The sequence below is a fragment of the Phytophthora ramorum genome, assembly GCF_020800215.1.
Source record: "Phytophthora ramorum isolate Pr-102 chromosome Unknown Phyram_PR-102_s0026, whole genome shotgun sequence".
NCBI classification, from domain to species: domain Eukaryota; phylum Oomycota; class Peronosporomycetes; order Peronosporales; family Peronosporaceae; genus Phytophthora; species Phytophthora ramorum.
Genome location: NW_027150672.1, coordinates 134,575 through 155,037, shown reverse-complemented (window position 1 = coordinate 155,037; position 20,463 = coordinate 134,575). Strand labels below are relative to the sequence as shown.

The window sequence follows — 20,463 nt, the reverse complement described above, 5'->3', positions numbered from 1 at the left end:
CTTTGCAGGTCGCAGGTTCCTAAGAATCCGTTGCAACACCAAGCCCCGCGGTCGTATGCGCTTAATGCTTGGAGGTTCTTAATGGAACCCAAGTCTGGTAGGCGATCAATTAGCGGCATCACCGATAAAACGATGCGCTCTAGGGCGTGGAGGCTATCGAAACTTGGTAGAACCTGTAACGGCAAAAGCCCAGCAAATTCCAGAACCTTGAGGTTTGTTAACCCTTGCAAGGAGGGAACCTGAGTGAGTGACAGATGCATACCGAAATGCATGTACGTCAGCGATGCCATCTTGTCGAACATGTCGTTGGGTAGAGAAACCAGTGAGCCGGTAGGTTTTCCCTCCACAAACCTAAGGCATTCAAAGAAGTTAGTATCGCTCTGTGGAAGTATTTTTGTAGATGTTTCGTACAGATACTCTAGCTTCGTAAGCTCGCCAAACCATTCAGGAAATGTCGTTGTATGAGTGTACATCAATGACCTAGCAACACAAAATATCCAAGGATAAGCTGCATCCGATTGTATAGCGAACACGAAAGTAGTACGTACAAAAATCTCAAGTTGGTACATTGTCGAAGCTGGCCAGGAAGTGTTGGTAAAAAGCGGTTTATAACCTGCACAGCTTGCAGGAGACCCATCGCTGCGAGATCCGCTACATCCTCCGTTATATCTTCAGGTTGTAGCCACTCTGCATATCTCTTGGGGCCAAAGTCGCAATCAACGAGCATTAGACATGGACACCGTAACTGGGTGTCGTCCTGTAGTATGGTCCACCGTCTAGCGAAAACAGCACAGCTAGGATAGGATTCACACACGGCAGCTGACGTTGTGGTGCTCTGTGCGACGAATATAACCAACAAAACTGCGTATGTCACGAGAATTACTGGAACAACTCGCTGTCGTTTGGGGTACACGCTGTTGTGAAGCTTGCTCGAGGCTTGAATTATCCCTGCTACCTTATGCAGGCGGATGCACAAGGCGAGGTTCACTCCAACTCGGCTGAAAAACTCCAGAACGGAGTTGATGCGGAGCGAAGATAAGCACTTGTAAATCACTGCTCGTTGAACTGGGTCAGCAACTGCGCTTGCGCCCCTTTCAAACCATCCTGGCGGGAACACGGCAAGATTTATCGCGTACTTTACTCGGTCAAAGCTGAAAGCCGAGAGACAGAAAATCAGGACGAGCGTTGGATAGAGGATGACAAAGAACAAGTCGCATCTGCACGGAGAGAATGGTCAATACAGAAACAGAAAAGCAAAAAAGTGAACTCAAAACGTGTCGTACACAAGATCAATAGTATGCTCAGCGAAAAAAACTCTCTTTTCGGGGAGCAGCATCATAATGGCACACGAGAGTGCATTGAAGACGATAGCCACCGTAAAAATCACCACCAGAGGGATTGGGGTCCCTGTCTCGAGAACTTGGACCAACATGACCGTCTCGATGACCAGATCCACCAACTTCATGGCTAAATTCTAGACAGCATGACAAGATTTAGCTGGAAAATAACAGCCATTGCACAAAAATCCCTACCATTCGTTTGTGAGCAACACTGTCCGTGTGAGAAATTGAAGCAAGTGTTGACGAAAAGTAGCGGAAAGGGGTCCAGTTGTCTCCTGCATTTTCTCCCAGGGTATTCTTCCAGCTATCAATTTGTCTACGCTGCTCATTGAAAGGAAGGACTCTTGGAAGGCGAGCTCCCGTGAAAACCAGCTCAACCAAGACGAAAACGTAGCCTAAACCAACAAGCGACAGGCCGATCGTAGCAGTCCAAAACAGTGGTGACGGGGTGTCCACAAAGCGCCAGAAGGACCCTCCGTCCAGGTTTGAGGAATTCATCACGAGGTTTATCGTCGCATTTGGGGCGACATTCAGCATTACGAGCCAAAGTGACCAGCATATGCACGCACACACTGCTAGTGCAGTGCAAACTTTCAGCTTCCTTCGAGTCCGAGAGGTTGGTTGCGAGGAGATATTATCTTTTGCTCGTGTGACGGTATCAACGATGCTCTTTGGCCCACTAATCGTCCGTTTAGCTGATACCTGCAGTAACATGGTAGGCTTGACAACAACCGCGTCTTTGGTTGCCATTGCAGACCTCCAGGAGCTGTTCTTGGGCTCATTTGATGCAGGTGCGAACTGTTGAACATCTTCGATCGCCCCTTCCCCCCACCGCTTCTGTCGAAGAGAATTGGCCACCATCTCGTTTCTTCCAGCCTGATTTTGGTTTAACGAAAGCAGACAAATGGAGCAGGACTCGAGGTATCAATAGATTTTTTTTTGGACGTCTGTGGATAACTTGCGTGTATTTGGGCGACTAGAAGCGTTGGAGTGGCAACGAGATCAACTTACTGTTGGACTCAAGTATGTCTTTTGTGTGAACATGCACCTACTAATCGAATAACGCACTAAAGCCACCTTGTTATCACCGTACTCTCGGACCACCTACCCATGTTGAGTGAGATGGCCTCATTAGACAAACGCAAAAGAGCAAGGGTCTCGTCGATAGACAAGGCAGGGGCAATCATCTCTCGTTTTCATCTATCACTGTAGCGCTCCGTTAGAGGAAGCCGATGTTACTTGCAGCCCAACCACCCTTCAATCTCAGGATCACACGTATCACCTACGCCTTGTGCAATCTGACGTCGTCGCATCTCAATCGGGAGGACATTCGTAGTGCAAGCAATCCCCATGAATCTTGCGTTATAGCACATGGCTTCGACGCCGTCGGGCATCACGCACTGGCGATACATTGTGCCGTTGCATGGAGCCATCAGCTCCGGCGTAGGTGGGCCTTCCAGCACCCCCACTTCGAGGTTTGGACCACAAATGGTCAGTGAAAACTTGTCTACGGCAGCGAGAGTCGCGTCGGTTGCCAATTTGTCCTTGCGATCGGGGTCCAAACACGAAACCGCGGGGCTTCCCCACACAGGATGCACGCCACACTTGGCATCTTCAAGATCGCATTCGCCTAGAAACCCATTGCAGCACCATGCGCCACGATCGGAAGCTGCGAAAGACTTGAGTTGGGTGGCGGACGAAAAGTCAGGTAAACTTTCCATCGCCGGCATGGACGCGAGCACCAGACGCTCAAGATTCTGGAGGTGGTCGAAATCGGGGATTTCCTCAAGGAAAAGAAAGCACGCCAACGTAAGCGATTTGAGATTTGTGAGTCCCCATAGTGAAGGCAGTTTGGCCAGGGTAGTGAACGTCGCAAAGTGGATGAACGTGAGTGATGACATATCGTCGAACATCGCATCAGGTAGCGCCACCATGGGGCTGGACGATTTGCTTTCAACATGTCTACTCATTTCACAAGTGAGATTTTTAACCCTTTAAGGAATAATTTCGACATGACAAACAATTGAGGTACGTACAAGAACTCGAGTTTCTTAAACTCGCTAACCCAGTCGGGAAATGTTTGCGTGTGAGTGTACTCCAGTGACCTGGGTAAAGAGTGCAGCCAAAAGAAATGTCAGCTTAGCGGTCAAACCAAACAGAAGCCAGGAACTAAATAGCCTCATACAGATGCCTCAAGTTCGTGCAGCGACGCAGTTCGTCCGGAAAAACTGGAATGTAGCGGTTCGTCAACTGAATTGTCTGAAGATCTCCCATCGCAGCAAGTTGGGCCACTTTGTCGGTCACGTTGGTTGGGTTCTCCCACTCCTCGTAGGTTTTAGGCGCAATGTCTCGGTCAATCATTATGATGCATGGACACTGGGTTAAGGAGTCCGTCTTCAGGCTAGTCCATCTCCGTGCTTTTACGACGCACTCCGGGTGCGGGTGGCATGCCACATCAGACGTCCGCATGCTCTCCTCGACAAACACCACCAAAAACACTGCGAACCCCACAAAAGCGCACACTGACAGACGATGGCGCTTCGGGTAGACGCTGCTCTGCTGCTTTTTCGGGTCCTTGATGAGTTCCACGACGTTGCGGAGTCGGTAGCACAAAGTCAAATTGATGCCCATACGCGTGAAAAAGTCCAGCGCGGACATGATCCGGAGAGACTTGAGATTCTTGTAGATCACAGCGGTCTCCACGGGGTCTGCGATAACGCTAGCTCCCTGCTCAAACCACCCGGCAGGGAAAACGGCCAAGTTGATGGCAAATTTGGCACGATCGAACGTGAACGTGGAGAGGCAGTACGAAAGGACGAGCATGGGGCAACCCACACCGATGAGAAAGTCAAACCTGGTTGAAAAATCAGGTTAGAGACTCGAAAGACACTAGTGAAAAAGTGCGACGTACATAATGTCGATGAGGGTCTCCGCAAGTGGTGCTGTCTCGTACGGGACGAACATCAGAGCCGCACAAGATAAGGCGTTCGACGCGACGATCGCCGTAAAGACGCCGATCAGTGGCGCAGGTGACCCAGCTTCGAGCATTTGATAGAGGAGAACTGTTTCCAGCGCCAAGTCTCCAAATTTCAAGCCGAGTTTCTGCAGACGATCGCATTATTAGTATACCCACCAGAACATATTGCCCACATTGAACTTACAACGTATTTCCTCGCCGTGCTATCTTCTTGAGCCAGAGAAGCCGCAAAATTCACCGCCGTGGAAACCATTTTCCCGCCTTTGTGCTTTTCATCCGCGCCATTGAGCACCGTCTCGACCTTGCCAGCGAAATGAACTCTCTTTCCGGAATTGTTGATGACGTAGGCTCGTTTCGAGTCGAGTCGACGAGAAACGAGCATCTTGATCAGAACCGCGAGGTATCCCAGAGCGACGACTGAGAGGCCAAACGTGGTAACTCCCGACAAAGCTGCGGATGGTTTAATCATGAGCCAGAACGACCCGTAGTCGAAGGTCTCCGTGTTCATGACGCGGTTCACGGTCTCGTTAGGGGCGACGTTCAGTACAATCAGCCACAAAGTCCACGCCAAGCAGATACAAACGGCCAGGCCGATCACGACCGAAAGGATAGGCGAATTGACACTTTGACGAGGGTCCCCAATTGGTTTGGCTTGCGCCTGGGCTTTCGTGTACTTGCTCGACTTCTTCTCGAGACTGGAGCTCTTAACGCTAAGTGCGTCAACGTCGGCACCTACGGGGTACACTTTTTTCGGGTTAGCAGTCGAAGTGCTCGCCAAAAGGGACTTTCGCCGTAAAGGACCTTCATTTCCCACGGTGGGAAACACTTCACGCCCGTCATCTCCTTCCTGTACAGGCTTGGACGTCACCTCAGATGACTCCATATCTACGACGGCGTTTGATCAAGTGCCGCTTGGTGGAGTCGCTGGGGGTTTCACAAAAATGGTTGGCTCGATAGCGGATGTATGTTAGGGATAAGTAAGTGCTCGAAGTAAACAAAGGTGAGCGCTCGCTCGTCATCGCGGTTACCACCACGCGAATTGCTGAAGGAATCGACGTAAAGGCTGTTGATACCCTGTTGATACGGACAGTAGTAGTAGAGGGTAGTATCGTAGTCTCGTATTTCCTAGTATCGCTAGTAGATAAACTGCTGCAGTGTGGAAAAGCTACGCCAAAGGTGTAGCCTCGGACAGTTTGTAGTTTTCGGCACTAGCACTGTACCATGTGCACGACATCGGGTACGACAACGTTCCCAAATGGGGGTCGATGTGCCAGCGCAGCAGCAACTGATTGAAGGTTCGGATGACCTTGCGCGGCAAAAGTCTAGCAACCAGCAGCAACAAGACTGAGCCCGCTTGATAGACGTGCTCCCCATAGAACAGGTAGCCTGTCAGCAGCAACGCCTCCACTGTAGAGCAGCGTCTATCCATGTACGTGGTGTACGCGAAGTCGTCGCAGTCGTTGAACAGCCTCGTGAAAGGAACCCCCAGACAGTTTTCCTCAAATGACGTGAGTCGCTGCTTGGTTGGCTGTCCTCCTGCCAAGCCTGCATTGCTGACCCGGTAGTGATACATGCGGGCCCCGGGGTGCAGCTTCGTGTACATTTTGAGTAGGAACGTGATAATTGCGGCTACCAATCCCAGTGCGAGCGAAGCGAGAGCAACCACAAACACCAAATTGTACGTGAACACGTAGCAGGAATCCTGGAGCCCGCAATACTTGGCTCCGAGTGTGGATGTTCGGCGTAGCAACTGGCCATTCTTATCGCCAATGAATGCCAGTGACGTGAGTCGATAGGAGGAAATCACTGCCCCCACAGCGACAGTAGCCGCAAGCAAAATGACTTCCCACGGGAGGCGAAAGTATCTATCGAGAACTTGCTCACCGCTTCGAGCCTTGATCAGGTTGACAGTCGAGTAGGCGAATGCGAAGAAGCACAAGGAGAGATTGAGCACCGAAGCCAGGGACAGCGTACCAGTGGATAGTCCGAGGTAGTACATGTTCGAGTTGAACGCGAGGTGATACGTCACCTGAGCCAGGTAAAAAGGCTGCATGCGGCCGTTCTGGCAGCGGTAGGCCCAGATCTGCGCGAGAATCACCGAGCGCTTGTGCGACATCACTTGGTAGAGACTAACGACGCCCATAAGCAGAATTTGAGAGACCACGACGCAAGGCAGGACGCTCAGCTCCACGGTATCTGCGTACCGACTACGGAACACGCTGATGATCTGCTCAAGTCGCGTAGGGTCTGTGGTGCTCAGGTCGTCCGTGTACTCCCACTCGGAGTTGTATTGATTCCGGACGCAGACGTCGCCCGTCGAGCAAACTGGCAGATCATCGGGCGCTTGCAGTGTTAACCCGTACGAGCGCCAGTGATCCAGCAGAGTGCAAGTGTCCTCGACGTAAACGCCAGTAGTATTCACCGTCCGAACCCGACAGCCAGCGTAGTAGGACCGAAAAAGAGGCTGCGTGACCGTGGTGAGTCCGTAGATGGTCGGCTTCGTCGTAATATAGCGAGAGATGGGAGGGAGGCTGCTCCCAGTGAACTCGTACGGGAAGAGCTTGAGGATGTCGGGCACGACCGCCAACAGGTCTTCTCCTTCCGTGGCAAAAACCAGCTTCTCTCCGACGATGCCTTCGTTCGGGATATCTGGCCGACAGTCTGTGTAGTGTGGGAACGTATTGATGTCCGCGACCGGCACGGAGGAGTACTCGGAGCTGCCTTTCACCGACTGGAACTTGTGCAGGCGTAGCAGAACGCCAATATTCCAGCGCGAAACGCACAGCTCTTTCCTCTCGACTGCAACCTCGAGCTCTCGTCTCATCTGCGGAGGCAGCGACAGTCCCAGGGTGTTGATGACGCTGAGAACGCCGTCCGGACCGCTAGCGAGCACGACGTTAGGCGTCCCCCAGTCGTTCGTTCCGGTCGAGCACACGGCTCCGTTGGCGTCGAGGTCGTCTGCAAGAGCGAGAGCTGCTGGCGAGAGGCGACTGTAGTCGTTGTTGGCCACGTCTGCAGTGGCGATGGCTTGCATGTCTTCGTACGCTGGTTTGCTCAGAATCGCGTCCGTCCCGAAGGCACTGAGCTGGATCAGCACCTTTCGGCAGGAGCAAATGCACCCAGAGCAGCCGCCATGCATGACCGAGTCCAGTTGGCTGTAGGCGAAGTAGCTGTCCTTAGCCTCGATAAAGAAAGTGGCGCTGGAGAAGTAGTTCGTGATGCCACACAAGGCGAGCAAGAGCAGCGGCGCGAGCAAACAGCGTCCGCTCACAGCCACAACCGCCTGCAAAACCGAAGGGTGGAGAGCGGATCTCCAGTTGCGACTACTCTGCTGACGCTGCTTCTCTGCGATGTACTGGGCCGCCCATGCTCCGCTGCGCCCGACGTCCTTGTTCGGCTCTTTTGGAGAGTCCATGGCTGGGGTACTTCGACAGTGAAGGTGGTGGCCCGGCAGCTGAGACGCTCAGCCTGCCAAACTTTAGGGAAGCTGCGTCTACCACGTTTGGAACGAAACCCTCCTCACCTTATGAGCGGATCGTTCAGAACGACACTGAGAGCGTTCGTGTAGACACGCAACATTGGACTGACACTGGGAGACACGCAAGATCAGTGTCTGACAAGAAGCTGTGGACGGTTTTGGAGAAAAAGTTGGGAACGAAGGCAATTCAATCATCAGACGCTGACCCAACAATTGATCGCGTTCAAGTCACAGCTTCGCTGTCGTAAATTTGTGGATTCTTATGCAATTCCCTAGCAGGAAGCACGACATTAAACTGCACACGGAGCGATCGTCCACGAGAGAAATCCTAGTCTTAAGGAGCTACTGCAATTGTACGCACTTGTCTGTCTTCGTGAGCCTGCGACGCAGCAAACTTGACAGCAATTGTGGTTGCAATACGTCTCTTTTGTTTTGCGAGTGCTTTCTCTATCTGTGGTAGCCATAGCGGCCAATGCACGCGGCTCCATTGAGTATTAGACGAGAGCGTTATGGAAGCTACACGTTTCTCTTCCTCGAGGCTTGAGCTCAACGGCTAGTTGAGGCTTCGGCCATCTCTCGTATTGGCAGTTCCCGCAGGGTATATTTGTTTTCGGAGAGATCGACGCCCCTGTTGAACAAATCGATTGTTCAGAGCTATCGAGACTGACACCGAACCAATGCCGCTCAAACTGTTCTAATGTCGACTCGGCACCTAGTTTCTTAGTGTATTGAGTCCATCCGAACTTTAATACGCCATCCCGGACCAACTCTAAATCTTATGCTACTTACACCCCAGCCACGCCTCGAACTCGGGGTTGCAAGGGTCACCTACGCCCCTCGCTATCTGTCGCCGACGCATTTCGATTGGAAACGGGTTTGCCGTACAAGCGATAGCCATGAATCGAGCATTGTAGCACATGGCCTCCACACCACCGGGCCATTCGCACTGTCGATACATAGTGCCGTTGCATGGAGCCATGATGTCGGGAGTCGGTGGTCCCTCGAGAACTCCAGGCTGGAGAACAGGACCGCAAGTCGTGGCGTCAAACTTCTCCACTGCTGCGAGCGTTGCTGCAGTCGCTACATTTTCTGTGCGGTTCGAAGCCAAACACGGTACAGCTGGACTCCCCCAAATCGGGTGCACCCCGCAGTTCCCATTTTGCAGATCACAAGTTCCAAGAAAACCGTTGCAGCACCAAGCTCCGCGGTCGGATGCAGCGAACGACTTGAGGTCCTTGATCGGGGAAAAGTCGGGCAAGCCACTGATCGCTGGTACGCACGAAAGTACCAGCCGCTCAAGGTTTTTCACTTTGTCAAAGGCCGGAATCTCTTCGAGGAGGAGAAATACAGCTAAGGTGAGCGACTTGAGGTTGCTAAGTCCGTCAAAAGGTGGCAACTTGGTCATTGGAATAAACGCTGCGAAGTGAATAAAGGTGAGTGCTGACATGTCGTCGAACATATCGTCGGGTAGAACGACCATGGGGCTCGAGAACTTGCTCTCGACGTGGCTAAATGGTTAAACGGAAATTAGAAATAGGCATCGGTATCCTGCAAAGCGGCAACCGGAACTTACAGATATTCCAGTTTGGTGAACTCTTTGATCCACGCAGGGAATGTTTGTGTGTGGGTGTACTCCAAAGACCTGGTAGAGCAGCTCAGATACAATAGTTAGGCTTAAAAAAAAAACTGGTGAGATAAAAAAAATCGTACAAATGCCTCAAACTTTTGCAGCGACGAAGCTCGTCCGGTAAAACACCGAGATAGCGGTTGGTCAACTGAACCGTTTGCAGCTCGCCCATAGCTGCGAGCTGAGCCACTTTATCCGTGATGTTGGGTGGATTCTCCCACTCCGCGTAGGTTTTCGGGGCGATATCGCGGTCAATCAACATTAAACACGGACACTGGGTCAATGATTCATCTTCCAGAATCGTCCATCGGCGAGCATTCACGACGCACTCCGGATGGGGTTTACACGCAAGAGTAGACGTTCGTGTACTCTCCTCGATAAACACGACCAGCACGAAGGCAAATACCACGAGGAAAGCCGCTCCGGCACGATGACGTTTCGGGTAGATGCTGCTCGTCAGCGTTGCCGGGTTGCGGATGAGGTCGATCGCCAGCCAAAGCCGCACGCAAAGGGTGACGTTGACGCCGATACGCGTGAAGAAGCTGAGCGCAGACATGATCCGTAGCGACTTCAGACTCTCGTAAATCACGGCGGTCTGCTCGGCGTCTGCAATGACGCTTGCTCCCTGTTCAAACCACCCCGCAGGAAATACCTCGAGGTTGATAGCAAACTTGGCGCGGTCGAACGTGAAGTTGGAGAGGCAGTAAAGCAGTACGAGCATGGGGCATCCGACGATAACAAGAAAGTCAAACAGAATGTCCATCAGAATCTCAGCGAGTGGGGCTTTCTCGTACGGAACGAACATCATTGCAGCACACGCGAGCGCGTTGGATGCAACGACCACCGTAAATATCCCGATCAGTGGCGTCGGTGACCCGGACTCGAGCATCTGATAGAGCAACAGCGTTTCGAGCGCCAAGTCTCCGAATTTCATGAATAATTTCTGCACAAAATGAGGGTAAGCGAACTTAGGATGGAAAGCAAGCACAGCAGGTCAACGTACAATCCCCTTGCGCGTCGAGCTGTCTTCGCGCGTGAGCGACGCAGCCAACTTGATCGTCGCAGAGGTCATTCGACTCCCGGTTCGCTGATCCACCACGTCATTCAAAGTCTTCTCCATTTTGTCCAGCAAAACCTTTGTAGTCCCGTGGTGGACTAGGTAGGATTGTTTCGCGCTCCGTAGACTCAACACAATCTTCACGAGAATGGCAATGTACCCGACAGCTACGAGCGACAAGCCAAACGCTGCGAAGCCCACCAAGACCTTAGAAGGGTCAACCATCAGCCAGAACGAGCCGTAGTCGAAGTTCTCGGTGCTCATGACCCGATTCACCGTGTTGTTGGGCACCACATTCAGCAGGATTAGCCACAGCGTCCAACCCAGACAGATACACACCGCTATCCCCGTAATTATGAGACCTGTCGGCGACCCATTCTTCAGCCTCGAGGCGGATCTGGGCCCGTTGTGGTCCTTCTTGAGTGTTTTCGTAGATGTTTGCAGTGGGTAGATCTTGTCAGGCGGGGCAGAAGCGACGTTCGTTGTGTGTTTTCGGTGCAAGGGGCCGTCAAACACTTCGCGTTCGCCATCTTCGTCCGCCTGAAGAGAGCGGAAGCCAGGCTTCTCCATCTCACCGCCTGCGACCTGGTTGCTTCCAGACGACGAACTCACAGAGAAGTGTTTTGGAACTTGGCTGGTTGACAAGAACGGGATGACGCGGATGAAACGGACGCACTTTGGTCCTGCGGGCCACCCCAAGCTGCCTATTATTACGCACAATGCCAAGCACGCCCATCGCTCTCGGAATGGGCGACAACATCTGAACAATAGCGATGACTGTACGGCACTGCATCAAACGACATAGTATGACGTCGACTTCTGAATTACACTCACCACCGAAGCCCTGGGCTGGTTCGCGGCGTCGCATTTCAGTCAGGGACGGGTTTGCAGTACAAGCGGTCCCGTGAATCGAGCATTGCGGCACGTATAGTCGACTCGGTCAGACCTCTCGACACAGAGTTTAATTGCCCCATCTACACTTTCGCTGACGAGGGTCTCTCTCTACCTGTTCTACATCAAATTGACATCTCCGCAGCAATTTAGTAAAGCCACAAAGTAAACGCATACACACGGGATTGTATGAACAAAATCCGTCTTCTCTCGTCGCTAGCCACATGGAGCGCTTCCACTTCGCGCGACTAGCTAGCTACCGTATCTACAGATAAAAAAGTGTGTATGCGCACATCCAAAAACTGCCCGCTTACAGCACGCTGACGTTGTCACGCGGGGTGCGGAAGTTGGCGAGCGCGCCGTGAGCCATCGTGGACTGCGGAGTCTTGCTTTCCATCTCCTCGAGCTGAGCCTTTTTCTTACGGACCGCGAAGATGGCGGCAGCGGCAACCATACCAGCCGCGCCACCGAGACCCAGCACAACATACGGCGTGTTGTTGGTGCTGTCAGTGCCCGACTTGTTGTTGACCGTCTGCACGTCGTCTTCCTTCGAGGAGGCAGGGGTCTCTCCAATCTGCTGGGTAGTGTCACCCGTAGTCTGGGTCGTCTGGTCCGACTGCTGCGTGGTAGTAGAGCCGACGCTCTCGGCGTTCACCTTGCGCAGGTTGTTCACACCGGCCTCAGCGGACCCCGACGCAGACTTGGACGACTGGTTGATGTTTCCAGCCGAACCAGCCGAAGCGGAAGCAGAGGTCGAAGCAGAGTTACCCTGCTGCTGGTTCTGCTGCTCCTCGGTAGGCGTAGGCGTAGGAGTGGGGGTCGGCGTGGGCGTGGGTGTAGGAGTCGGCGTAGGCGTCGGCGTGGGGCTGGGCGTCGGACTGGGCGTAGGCGCCTGCGTCGGGGCAGGCGTCGGAGCCGGCGTCGAGCCTCCCGTTCCGCCAGGGCAGAACGTCAGGTCGAAGTCCGTGGAGATCGGGCACGTGTGCGTCTTGGTGTCGTCCTTGGGGAACTGGTAGCCGTCGGCGCATCCGTCCTCCATGCACGTGAGCTCAACGCAGCGAGCGCCGTCCTGCGAGTGAGGGGAGATCTGCATGGCCACGTTGAAGCCAACGCCGCCAGTCAAGTCCTTACACGCCTGCAGGCTGGAGCAGTACTCGGGCTGAGGTGAAATCAAAAAGCATGACGTTAGCGTCCCTTTCGAACAGCAAACGAGTCAGTAGCAACGTACCCCGCTCTTAGGACCCGTGGGGATGATGCTGATGTCGAACCAGGCCATGCCGCCCATGCCCGAGAACTCGGCCACTGCAACAGACAACAGAACCAATTAGCCTATTATCAACGGTGAACTGATTGCTCTGCTTGAACGTACGAGTGGCTTGGGCGCCCGTGCCCCACTTGAACACGTGCGAGGCTGTACCCGCTGGGACGGACTTGGTGGTGGTGCCTCCTGACGCGACCTGCTCCGAGTCGGAGCCGCTGGGCGTCACGTGGGACAGCGTCATGCTCTCGTCGCACATGTTGGACACGTAGACGTTGAATCCCTGGGCGACGCCGTTGAGCAGCGCGAGGCCCATGAGGGCGCGCGAAAGCGTCTGCATGACCATCCTAGACAAGTTGTACGCCTTTGCTGATCCCTTGGAGAGATGCAAGAGCGTGGGGGAGAATTCCTGAATGGAGAGGCCACGGAGCTGCGGCCTGTCCTGTACGGTAGGTCTCTCTACCACGCGAGCGAACGACTGCGGGAGACACATCCAGCCGGTGAGAGAGCCAGAGGCGGATGATTAACGTTTTGCTGCTCGAGCTCGAGCATTTCTCTGTGCGGACAGCCCCCGAGCCACAAACTCGGCGCGACCAGAGCCTTGACACCTGCGTCGTTGGATTGCAGAGCCCGGGACTGCAAGCGTTACTGTAACTCACACCTAGTGCAACAAACCACCAGCAGGTTTTGCGAACTTCGCTTGTCAGGTTCGCATTGCGTTCTCGCTCTGGTGAATTCAGACACGAAGGGGCCACGGCATCCTGGCACAAGGTCCGTCCTTCACGACGCCGCTCTCGTCAATTTACCCACGTCGAGGTGACTGATGTCAACGTTCGCACGAGATCGTGGGCCGCGATCGGCGCCACCGAGAGACGACGGCGGAATATGCTCGAAAACGCCACTTTGGAGGTGCGCGGCTCAGAGCAAACTTCAAGCAGTCGGACGGCAAGGGACAGACTATCCTATTCGACTTCGCCACTTGACGCCTCGCCTTTGCCTTCCGACTCTGGCGAGATGACGGGACGCGAATGCACTTTGGCGGAAGCTTGCAACGTGCTCTTCTGCCCCAGAGCGAGGTGTCATGGTATGCCTGATACAAAGCTGCTCGGCTGTATCGGGTAAAGTGGCTATTGCGCTCTGCAGATGATCCCACGCGTGTGTCTGTATCGGTAAATGTAGCTCATGTCGGTGTCTGGGGCGACATGAAGCAGATGGGTCCAGTGGGAATGGGGCACCGCCTCCAGACGGTGGAGCCTGGCAGGCCGGAATTGAGCAGCGAGTAGCGTATTGCAGACATGCATGAAGTTACACGTACTGACAGTATTAATACATGTAACTTATGCAGCCCGTAGCACTTTACTGAGGGTTGCGACGATCGAAGTTGTCGGCAGAGGTGTCTTCCACCAGCTGGCGAAAAACACCTTGTTGTACTCAACGAAGGTCTATCCAGCAGAAGCGATGACAAATGTTCGTTTTAAAACGCGATGGAAGTAAGTTTAGCTGGAACTTACATTCGTGTTGAGTCCAGGTACGGTCGCGGTTATGACTTTGATCTCCTTGATGCCGCGCTTAACGACGCGGTGAGCGATGTCATGAGCACGAAGACGTTCGACCACATTGGCAACGTTCGGTCTGTCCATGGTGGTAATCGGATACATGAAACTTACTTTAGTGTAGTAGTGAGATTGGCCTGTCGGCAGAGCGCGTGGCATCAAAACAACGAAAGTCATCTCCTTACAGGTCGAGAGGGTTCTGGGAGAGCAAACTACCTTCGGTCACGAAGTTGGCGGCTTCTCTTACCCATGAGGACAGTTCAGCAAGGAAACTCGTTGATCGGAAAACCACGCTCACTTCTGTACTTCTTGCTACTGCTAAGAAACTCGGAATGAAAATTGTCGACTTGACTACTCTATCAGATGCTGGAGTCCGGTATTCTAACTGCGCTTCTAGGAACATTTTCAGCCGCTGTAGTGTTGAGGTTTGCTCCTTACCAGCACGCATTGCCTGCTGAGTCGTTGCACGGATATTCTGCCATGTACTTCTGGAAATCATTCTCATAAGCTGCGAGTGTGCCGTGTGGTAGATTTAACCGCTTGGTCGTCGTTGGATACTCTGTCATTAACTCCCACTCCGCTGTCAGCTTTGATCGCGCCAAGTTTGCCATTAACCTGCAAGTGTTTCCAACACGATGGTTTGAACAAGACGCCAAACAGAAGTCATCTACCAGAACCTCAAGTCTCTACGTATTGTGTAGTTCGTGAGTAAATTGGATTCATTATCACTCTCTGGTTGAGGCTACAGCATCTCGTCAATATCATTTTAAATTAAATAAAAAATTTTGCTACCGGCCGATATCAGCTCTACCCGACTTCTCATGGATCAAGAACCTCAAGTCCGTTGTTGCTCTGGATCGAGCAACTTGGTGCTGCAATGGCTTTCTTGGAGCCTGCGACTTGAACGACAATAACTGTAGATTTAATTTCGTATTGGGAGCTCTATCTGCTATTTGCCTGTCCTCGAATCAATCGTGCACACTACCGGTACATGTAGCGATCCACGAGACTGTGGAAAAGTTTGCTTCGACCACAACATTTGTGGGCCTATTGATCTTCCGGAAAATCCTCCTTCTGAGCAGATGATGGTCCCTGTAATAGCAACATGTATCGACAATATCAATAGCCAGGAAGTATTGAAGGCATGTGCTACAACAGGTTTCTGAGGAATCGAATCCATACTCCAACGAAATGAGACGTCATCAGACAGCTCAAGGCGTGGGTGATTTGTGTGATCCCGAGGTCGAAGCTTGGTTAGGATGCAAGCAGGTCCACAGCGGCCTATGTGATGCTGTCTCGATGAAAATGCGCAGCTATTCGCAAGTTATGCTTTGTAAAATAACAGAACCTCGATCATCTACGATGGCAAACGGCCAGAGTTGTGGCCATCAATCGGACGTAGCATAGCGTGGGGATAGAGGATATCTCAACAAGATTGACGAGTCCAGTTTCCACCTTTAGCTTTGCTCGATCGCACGTGATACCAAATAAGCTCAAACGACCAGGTCTGAATAATATTCTAGTTGCTCTTCATTGGAGGACAAGCACTGAGGCGCAGCTGGCAAATGAAGGACCTCCAGGTTAAGTTGGAGGAGGACGAGGATCGCGAGGTTTTTGCCGAGGCTTTACAGCAGAAATCCACTGCTGAAGGTGGCATCTCAACTTCACCGAAGAAAGTTCATCCATTGGGGCCAAAGAGCAACAGCGTCAATGTGAAGGAGCTCTCGACGGGTGCTGAGGTTACTGGAACAGGTCAAAGAAGACAGACTATCCTACTTCTAGGGGTTTTAGGCCTTGTAGTATGCACTTGTCTGGGATGGACGGGCTGGCTCATTCTCTTGAACGTCGCCCCCAACGACACAGTAAATCGCATTATGGACACAGAGACGTTCGACTATGGTTCCTTTTGGCTAATGATCGACACATCCAAGATGCTCGTACGGTTTGCTACCTTTGGGCTATCGGCTGTAGCTATCGCCTACCTCGGAGTGCTTTTCAAGATGGTTCTATCTCAGAGGTGCTCGAAACGGAGCCACACAGTCCGCAGCTCCTCTAGAGCAGCCAGTTTAATCAAGAAAATGGAAAAGGCTGTGGACGATGCCACGTCGGAGCGCACAATGTCTTCAAATGCGGCCACGCTGGTAGCGTCACTAGTTCACAAGGAGAGCTCAACAAGAAAAAACATCGTAGGTTCCATTAGAAAGCCAGCAGCGATCGCATGCCACGCGTTTGCTGACGTGTCTTGTTCTTACTTGCGTCCAGAAATTGCTCATGAAATTCGGCGACTTGGCATTGGAGACTTTTCTTCTCCATCAGACGCTCCAGGCTGGGTCACCCGCAGTGCTCATTGGCATCTTCACAACGGTGGTAGCGTCTAATGCGCTATGTTGCGCAGCGATGATGTTTGTTCCGTATGAGCGCGCACCGCTGGCCGAGATTCTGGTCGATATTCTGTAAGTAAATCGACTACTTGGAGAATTCGACATGGCTGCTAAAACTAAGTTTTGATCTTCCTACAGATTTGATTTCCTGGTCGCTGTGGGGTATCCGATGCTGGTGCTATTCTATTGCTTCTCCACTTTCACCTTTGACCGAGCCAAACTCGCCATCAACCTCCAAGTGTTTCCGATGGGGTGGTTCGAACAGAATGCAAACGTTATCGCTGACCCAGTACAGACTGCGGTCATTTACAAGATCCTCAAATCGCTCCGGATCATGTCTGCACTCGAGGGTTGCTCGAAAATGCTGGTCAACTTCATGCTCTGCTACCGACTGTTTGACGCAGTGGCCCTTATCCAAACCCCACGAAGAAAGCACCACGGTAGCGTGTATCCAAAGAGCAGTCGCCTCGGAGCTTCGATCCTCGTGCTTTTCGCCGTCGTTTTGATCATTTTCACTGAAGAAAGTGTGCGGACATCCTCCCAGGCGTGCCAGCCCCATCCCGAGTGTGCGGTTCATGCGCGAAGGTGGATTACTTTGAAGAGTGACCTACTGACCCAGTGTCCCTGCTTGATCCTAATCGACCGCGACATCGCTCCTAAAACGTTCGCAGAGTGGGAAAAACCACAGAACGTGATGGAAAAGGTTGCCCAGTTAGCCACGACGGGGGACTTGCAAGCTCTCCAGCTGGCAAACCGATTTCTGCCGACACTTCCCGACGAGCTTCGCCTCTGTACGAACTTGAAACACTTGTAAGGGATTTGGTTGCTGTAAATTGTTTTGCACGCGCTCGCCTTAACGCTTGTCTCTCCGTGTTGATGCAGATCTCTGATGTACACACACACGCAAGTTTTCCCACCTTGGGTCAAAGAGCTCAGGAATCTCGAGTTCTTGTACGTTCTGCCATCAAATGTAAATTTGATCTTTGGTGCTAATACTCGGTGATAATTGACTTGGAAGGCACGTGGAAAGCAAGGCCACCAGTCCGATGGTGTTTCTACCCGATGACATGTTTGATGACATGCCCTCACTCACTTTTATTCACCTCGCGTTCTTCCTTCCGATGTCGAGCCTTCCGTCGTTTCAAGGTCTGGTGAATCTCAAGTCGCTAACGCTGGCCTTGTTCATCTCTCTGAAGGAGCTCCCGTCGTTTGACACCCTCCACAAGCTGGAGCGCCTCGTTCTCGCGTGTCTGTCAGAAATCGACAGTTTACCCGACTTGACGGCACTCCAAAATCTAAAGTCGTTGGTCGCAGCAGATCGAGGCGCGTGGTGCTGCAATGGGTTCCTCGGAGACTGCAATTTGGACGACGAGAGATGTAAAGTGCAGCCGATTTGGGGCAACCCTGCAGCGACTTGTCTGCCCTCGAATCGGACCGAGAAAGTGGCGACCCCAGCAACGATTCAACTACTTCAAAAGTTTTCAAAGACCATTTGCACTCCTGTGCTCCCACCGGGGGCTATGGAGGGCCCACCCACCCCAGATAACACGGCTCCGTGTGACGGGAAAATGTATCGACAGTGCAAAAGAATTGACAATGTCGAAGCAATGTGCTATAACGCACGCTTCATGGGCATTGCTTGTACGGCCAACCCGTTCCCGATTCAGATGAGGCGCCGCCAGATTGCGCAGGGTGTGGGGGACCCGTGTGACCCCGAGATCGAGGCATGGCTGGGATGCAATGATCCGAATAAACGTGAAGTAAACTCAGAGCTCAGCTATGCTACGTTTCGCAAATATGTATAATATGCAGGTCTCAATCCCCACAAACAGCGGCGTAGCGTATATCTGAAAGGCAATCGCATTGCGCCGCATTCCTCACAATTTTTGCGGTACTGCTTGTAGTGTTTGTCCAGAAGAGCGTGCGAACTTCCACGATGGCTTGTAAACCACACCCAGAGTGTGTCTTGAAACTTGCGAACGCTTCAGCTGACCAACCAATAGTCCTCCCATATAATCCTCGCCGTTGCTAAAGCACCACTGAAGTTTGACCAATGCAATGCACGATAGACACACTCGATGATGCCGGGACATCGAACCTAGACATTGTACATACGACCGTACAGTCGATGGCGTTGAGTGAGCTCTGTACGATGGTCCTCGTGCTGTCGTGGGGTCTCACAAGTGCTCATTCAAGCGCTTTAACACCACGAATGTAAGGACCGAGACGTGACGAGCACGTCAAGGCCCGCATATCCAAACTACAACATCCACTATTACGCAAAGACAAGTGGGTAAGTAAAGACCATGCACTGTGGTGCATGATCTCTGTCGTGCACATTTACTTTTGTATAGCGCACGTCAACCCACTTCAACTTGAAGTGGATTGACCAATCAAATTCATTCATTTTAGCACCGCCTTGGGCACTGCCCAGACGGCCGGCCACACGGCCTTAACCAACTAATATCACTTTGCAATTGCGTCTAACCACCTACACGCTTCCACATCGCGGACTACCTTCACTCGCGGCCTTCTACTAGCTCAAGCTTTACATCTGGTAGCACTTACGGTCATTTTCGCCGGGCAAGTGGTCAGAAGATCTTCAATCGACCGACTCGACTCGCTACTTCGGCTTTCAGCTCGACTACTGCTACAGTATCCGGGTTAGGGTTACTGCTTTCGCATATACTGCTACTCTACGTGTTCTCTGACTTAGCGGCATTAACGCTTTTCGCTAGCCGTATAAAGTCTTGCATAATCGACATTAACGCTTTTCGCTAGTCGATTACGCTAACTAGCCTCACGCTTTTTGCTAACGGTTAGTTATCCGAAGGATTTGTACTAGTTTAACGCTTTTCGCTTCACTAGTCACCTTCCCGCACGTAAGCCTAGTATATTGCGGAAACCTTTGGCCTTGTATGACCAAGGTGAACAACCAAAAAAGTAAAAACCTCAACTCAAACCCAGACCCTAATCTACAAGCAGTAGATCGACTTCGTATTAAGGGATTAAACTCAGTTAATCGCCTTGCAAGCTTAACTCACCACTTACAAGACCAGGAGAAGAGTTTTCACTCCAAGTCCGAGCGTATACTTTATCGAGAAGCTTGCCGTATCCTAAGTTTACAAGTGGTGCGTATTCATAACACACTCACTACTGTATTCGACCGTGAACTTAAGGAGAGCTCGCGTAAAAGAGCACTTGAAGAGGCTCAAAAGGAAGAGCTACTTGTTCAGGGTTTCTGCCAGAAGAAATCCAATTACAAGGCAAAGCGCCAACGCTTGAATTAGCGCTAAGTAGCGTTGTTTAAGTGTTGTTTTAAACTTTTTCGCATTGTTTTAGTGTAATTGCACTTTGGCTCAGCCAATCAGTAGTTGCCTAAACCCCAGCACCCGTATAATTCCGAATTTGAGAATCCGCGAAATTTTCAGTCGTTTCCTGAATTTTCGCGTAATTTTCGAGTAAGCTTTGGCGTAAGCTTCGGGTATTTTTCCAGTCTATGCCTAAGCGTACTGCTCGTGAGTGGGAAGAAGATCAGCAACATCGTCGCATTCTCACCATTGAACAAGCCGTTCAACGCGCTTTCACAGTTCGTGCTGCTATCCATTTGCAGTACGAGGTTACTTGCTTGACGGAACATCTCCGTGAAGTTTTCTTTCCGTTTTTCGAAACTCACCTCGACCGTGTTATCAAGACTGAGTTTGGACTGTTTCTCTACGAGACCGTCGACAACTTGAACACCTGCGTCAACCGCATCGACACCGAAGTTCGTGCTTTCGTTGATCGCGTTATCAGCATCAAGCGCGCCCGTTTCGAGTAGCTGTTGACAGTGTCGTTATAGCTCTAGTTCTAGTAGCTAGCAGCTGTAGATTCGTAGCGTAACTTTAATCAGCTTTTAGCT

The 20,463-nt window shown here is 51.9% G+C and overlaps 5 protein-coding genes across 5 annotated transcripts; 1 reads left to right on the top strand and 4 right to left on the bottom strand.

Moving 5' to 3' along the window:
- Nucleotides 1-2,575: 2,575 nt before the first annotated feature.
- Nucleotides 2,576-5,200, bottom strand: KRP23_15213 (uncharacterized protein; the record flags this gene model as incomplete). Its single annotated transcript, XM_067886127.1, has 5 exons — nucleotides 2,576-3,302; nucleotides 3,377-3,445; nucleotides 3,526-4,194; nucleotides 4,252-4,442; nucleotides 4,502-5,200. 5 exons carry the CDS (start codon nucleotides 5,198-5,200, stop codon nucleotides 2,576-2,578), a joined length of 2,355 nt encoding a protein of 784 aa, XP_067736716.1.
- Nucleotides 5,201-5,482: 282 nt separating this feature from the next.
- On the bottom strand, nucleotides 5,483-7,732 carry KRP23_15212 (uncharacterized protein; the record flags this gene model as incomplete). Its single annotated transcript, XM_067886126.1, has 1 exon — nucleotides 5,483-7,732. One exon carries the CDS (start codon nucleotides 7,730-7,732, stop codon nucleotides 5,483-5,485), a length of 2,250 nt encoding a protein of 749 aa, XP_067736715.1.
- An 844-nt stretch (nucleotides 7,733-8,576) lies between these two features.
- On the bottom strand, nucleotides 8,577-11,049 carry KRP23_15211 (uncharacterized protein; the record flags this gene model as incomplete). Its single annotated transcript, XM_067886125.1, has 4 exons — nucleotides 8,577-9,303; nucleotides 9,369-9,437; nucleotides 9,506-10,365; nucleotides 10,426-11,049. 4 exons carry the CDS (start codon nucleotides 11,047-11,049, stop codon nucleotides 8,577-8,579), a joined length of 2,280 nt encoding a protein of 759 aa, XP_067736714.1.
- A 631-nt stretch (nucleotides 11,050-11,680) lies between these two features.
- KRP23_15210 (Thaumatin-like protein) lies at nucleotides 11,681-13,121 on the bottom strand (the record flags this gene model as incomplete). Its single annotated transcript, XM_067886124.1, has 3 exons — nucleotides 11,681-12,529; nucleotides 12,599-12,672; nucleotides 12,740-13,121. 3 exons carry the CDS (start codon nucleotides 13,119-13,121, stop codon nucleotides 11,681-11,683), a joined length of 1,305 nt encoding a protein of 434 aa, XP_067736713.1.
- Nucleotides 13,122-15,746: 2,625 nt separating this feature from the next.
- KRP23_15209 (uncharacterized protein) lies at nucleotides 15,747-18,509 on the top strand (the record flags this gene model as incomplete). Its single annotated transcript, XM_067886123.1, has 5 exons — nucleotides 15,747-16,367; nucleotides 16,444-16,634; nucleotides 16,701-17,372; nucleotides 17,445-17,513; nucleotides 18,467-18,509. The coding sequence occupies 5 exons, from the start codon at nucleotides 15,747-15,749 to the stop codon at nucleotides 18,507-18,509; spliced, it is 1,596 nt and encodes a 531-aa protein (XP_067736712.1).
- Nucleotides 18,510-20,463: the final 1,954 nt, after the last annotated feature.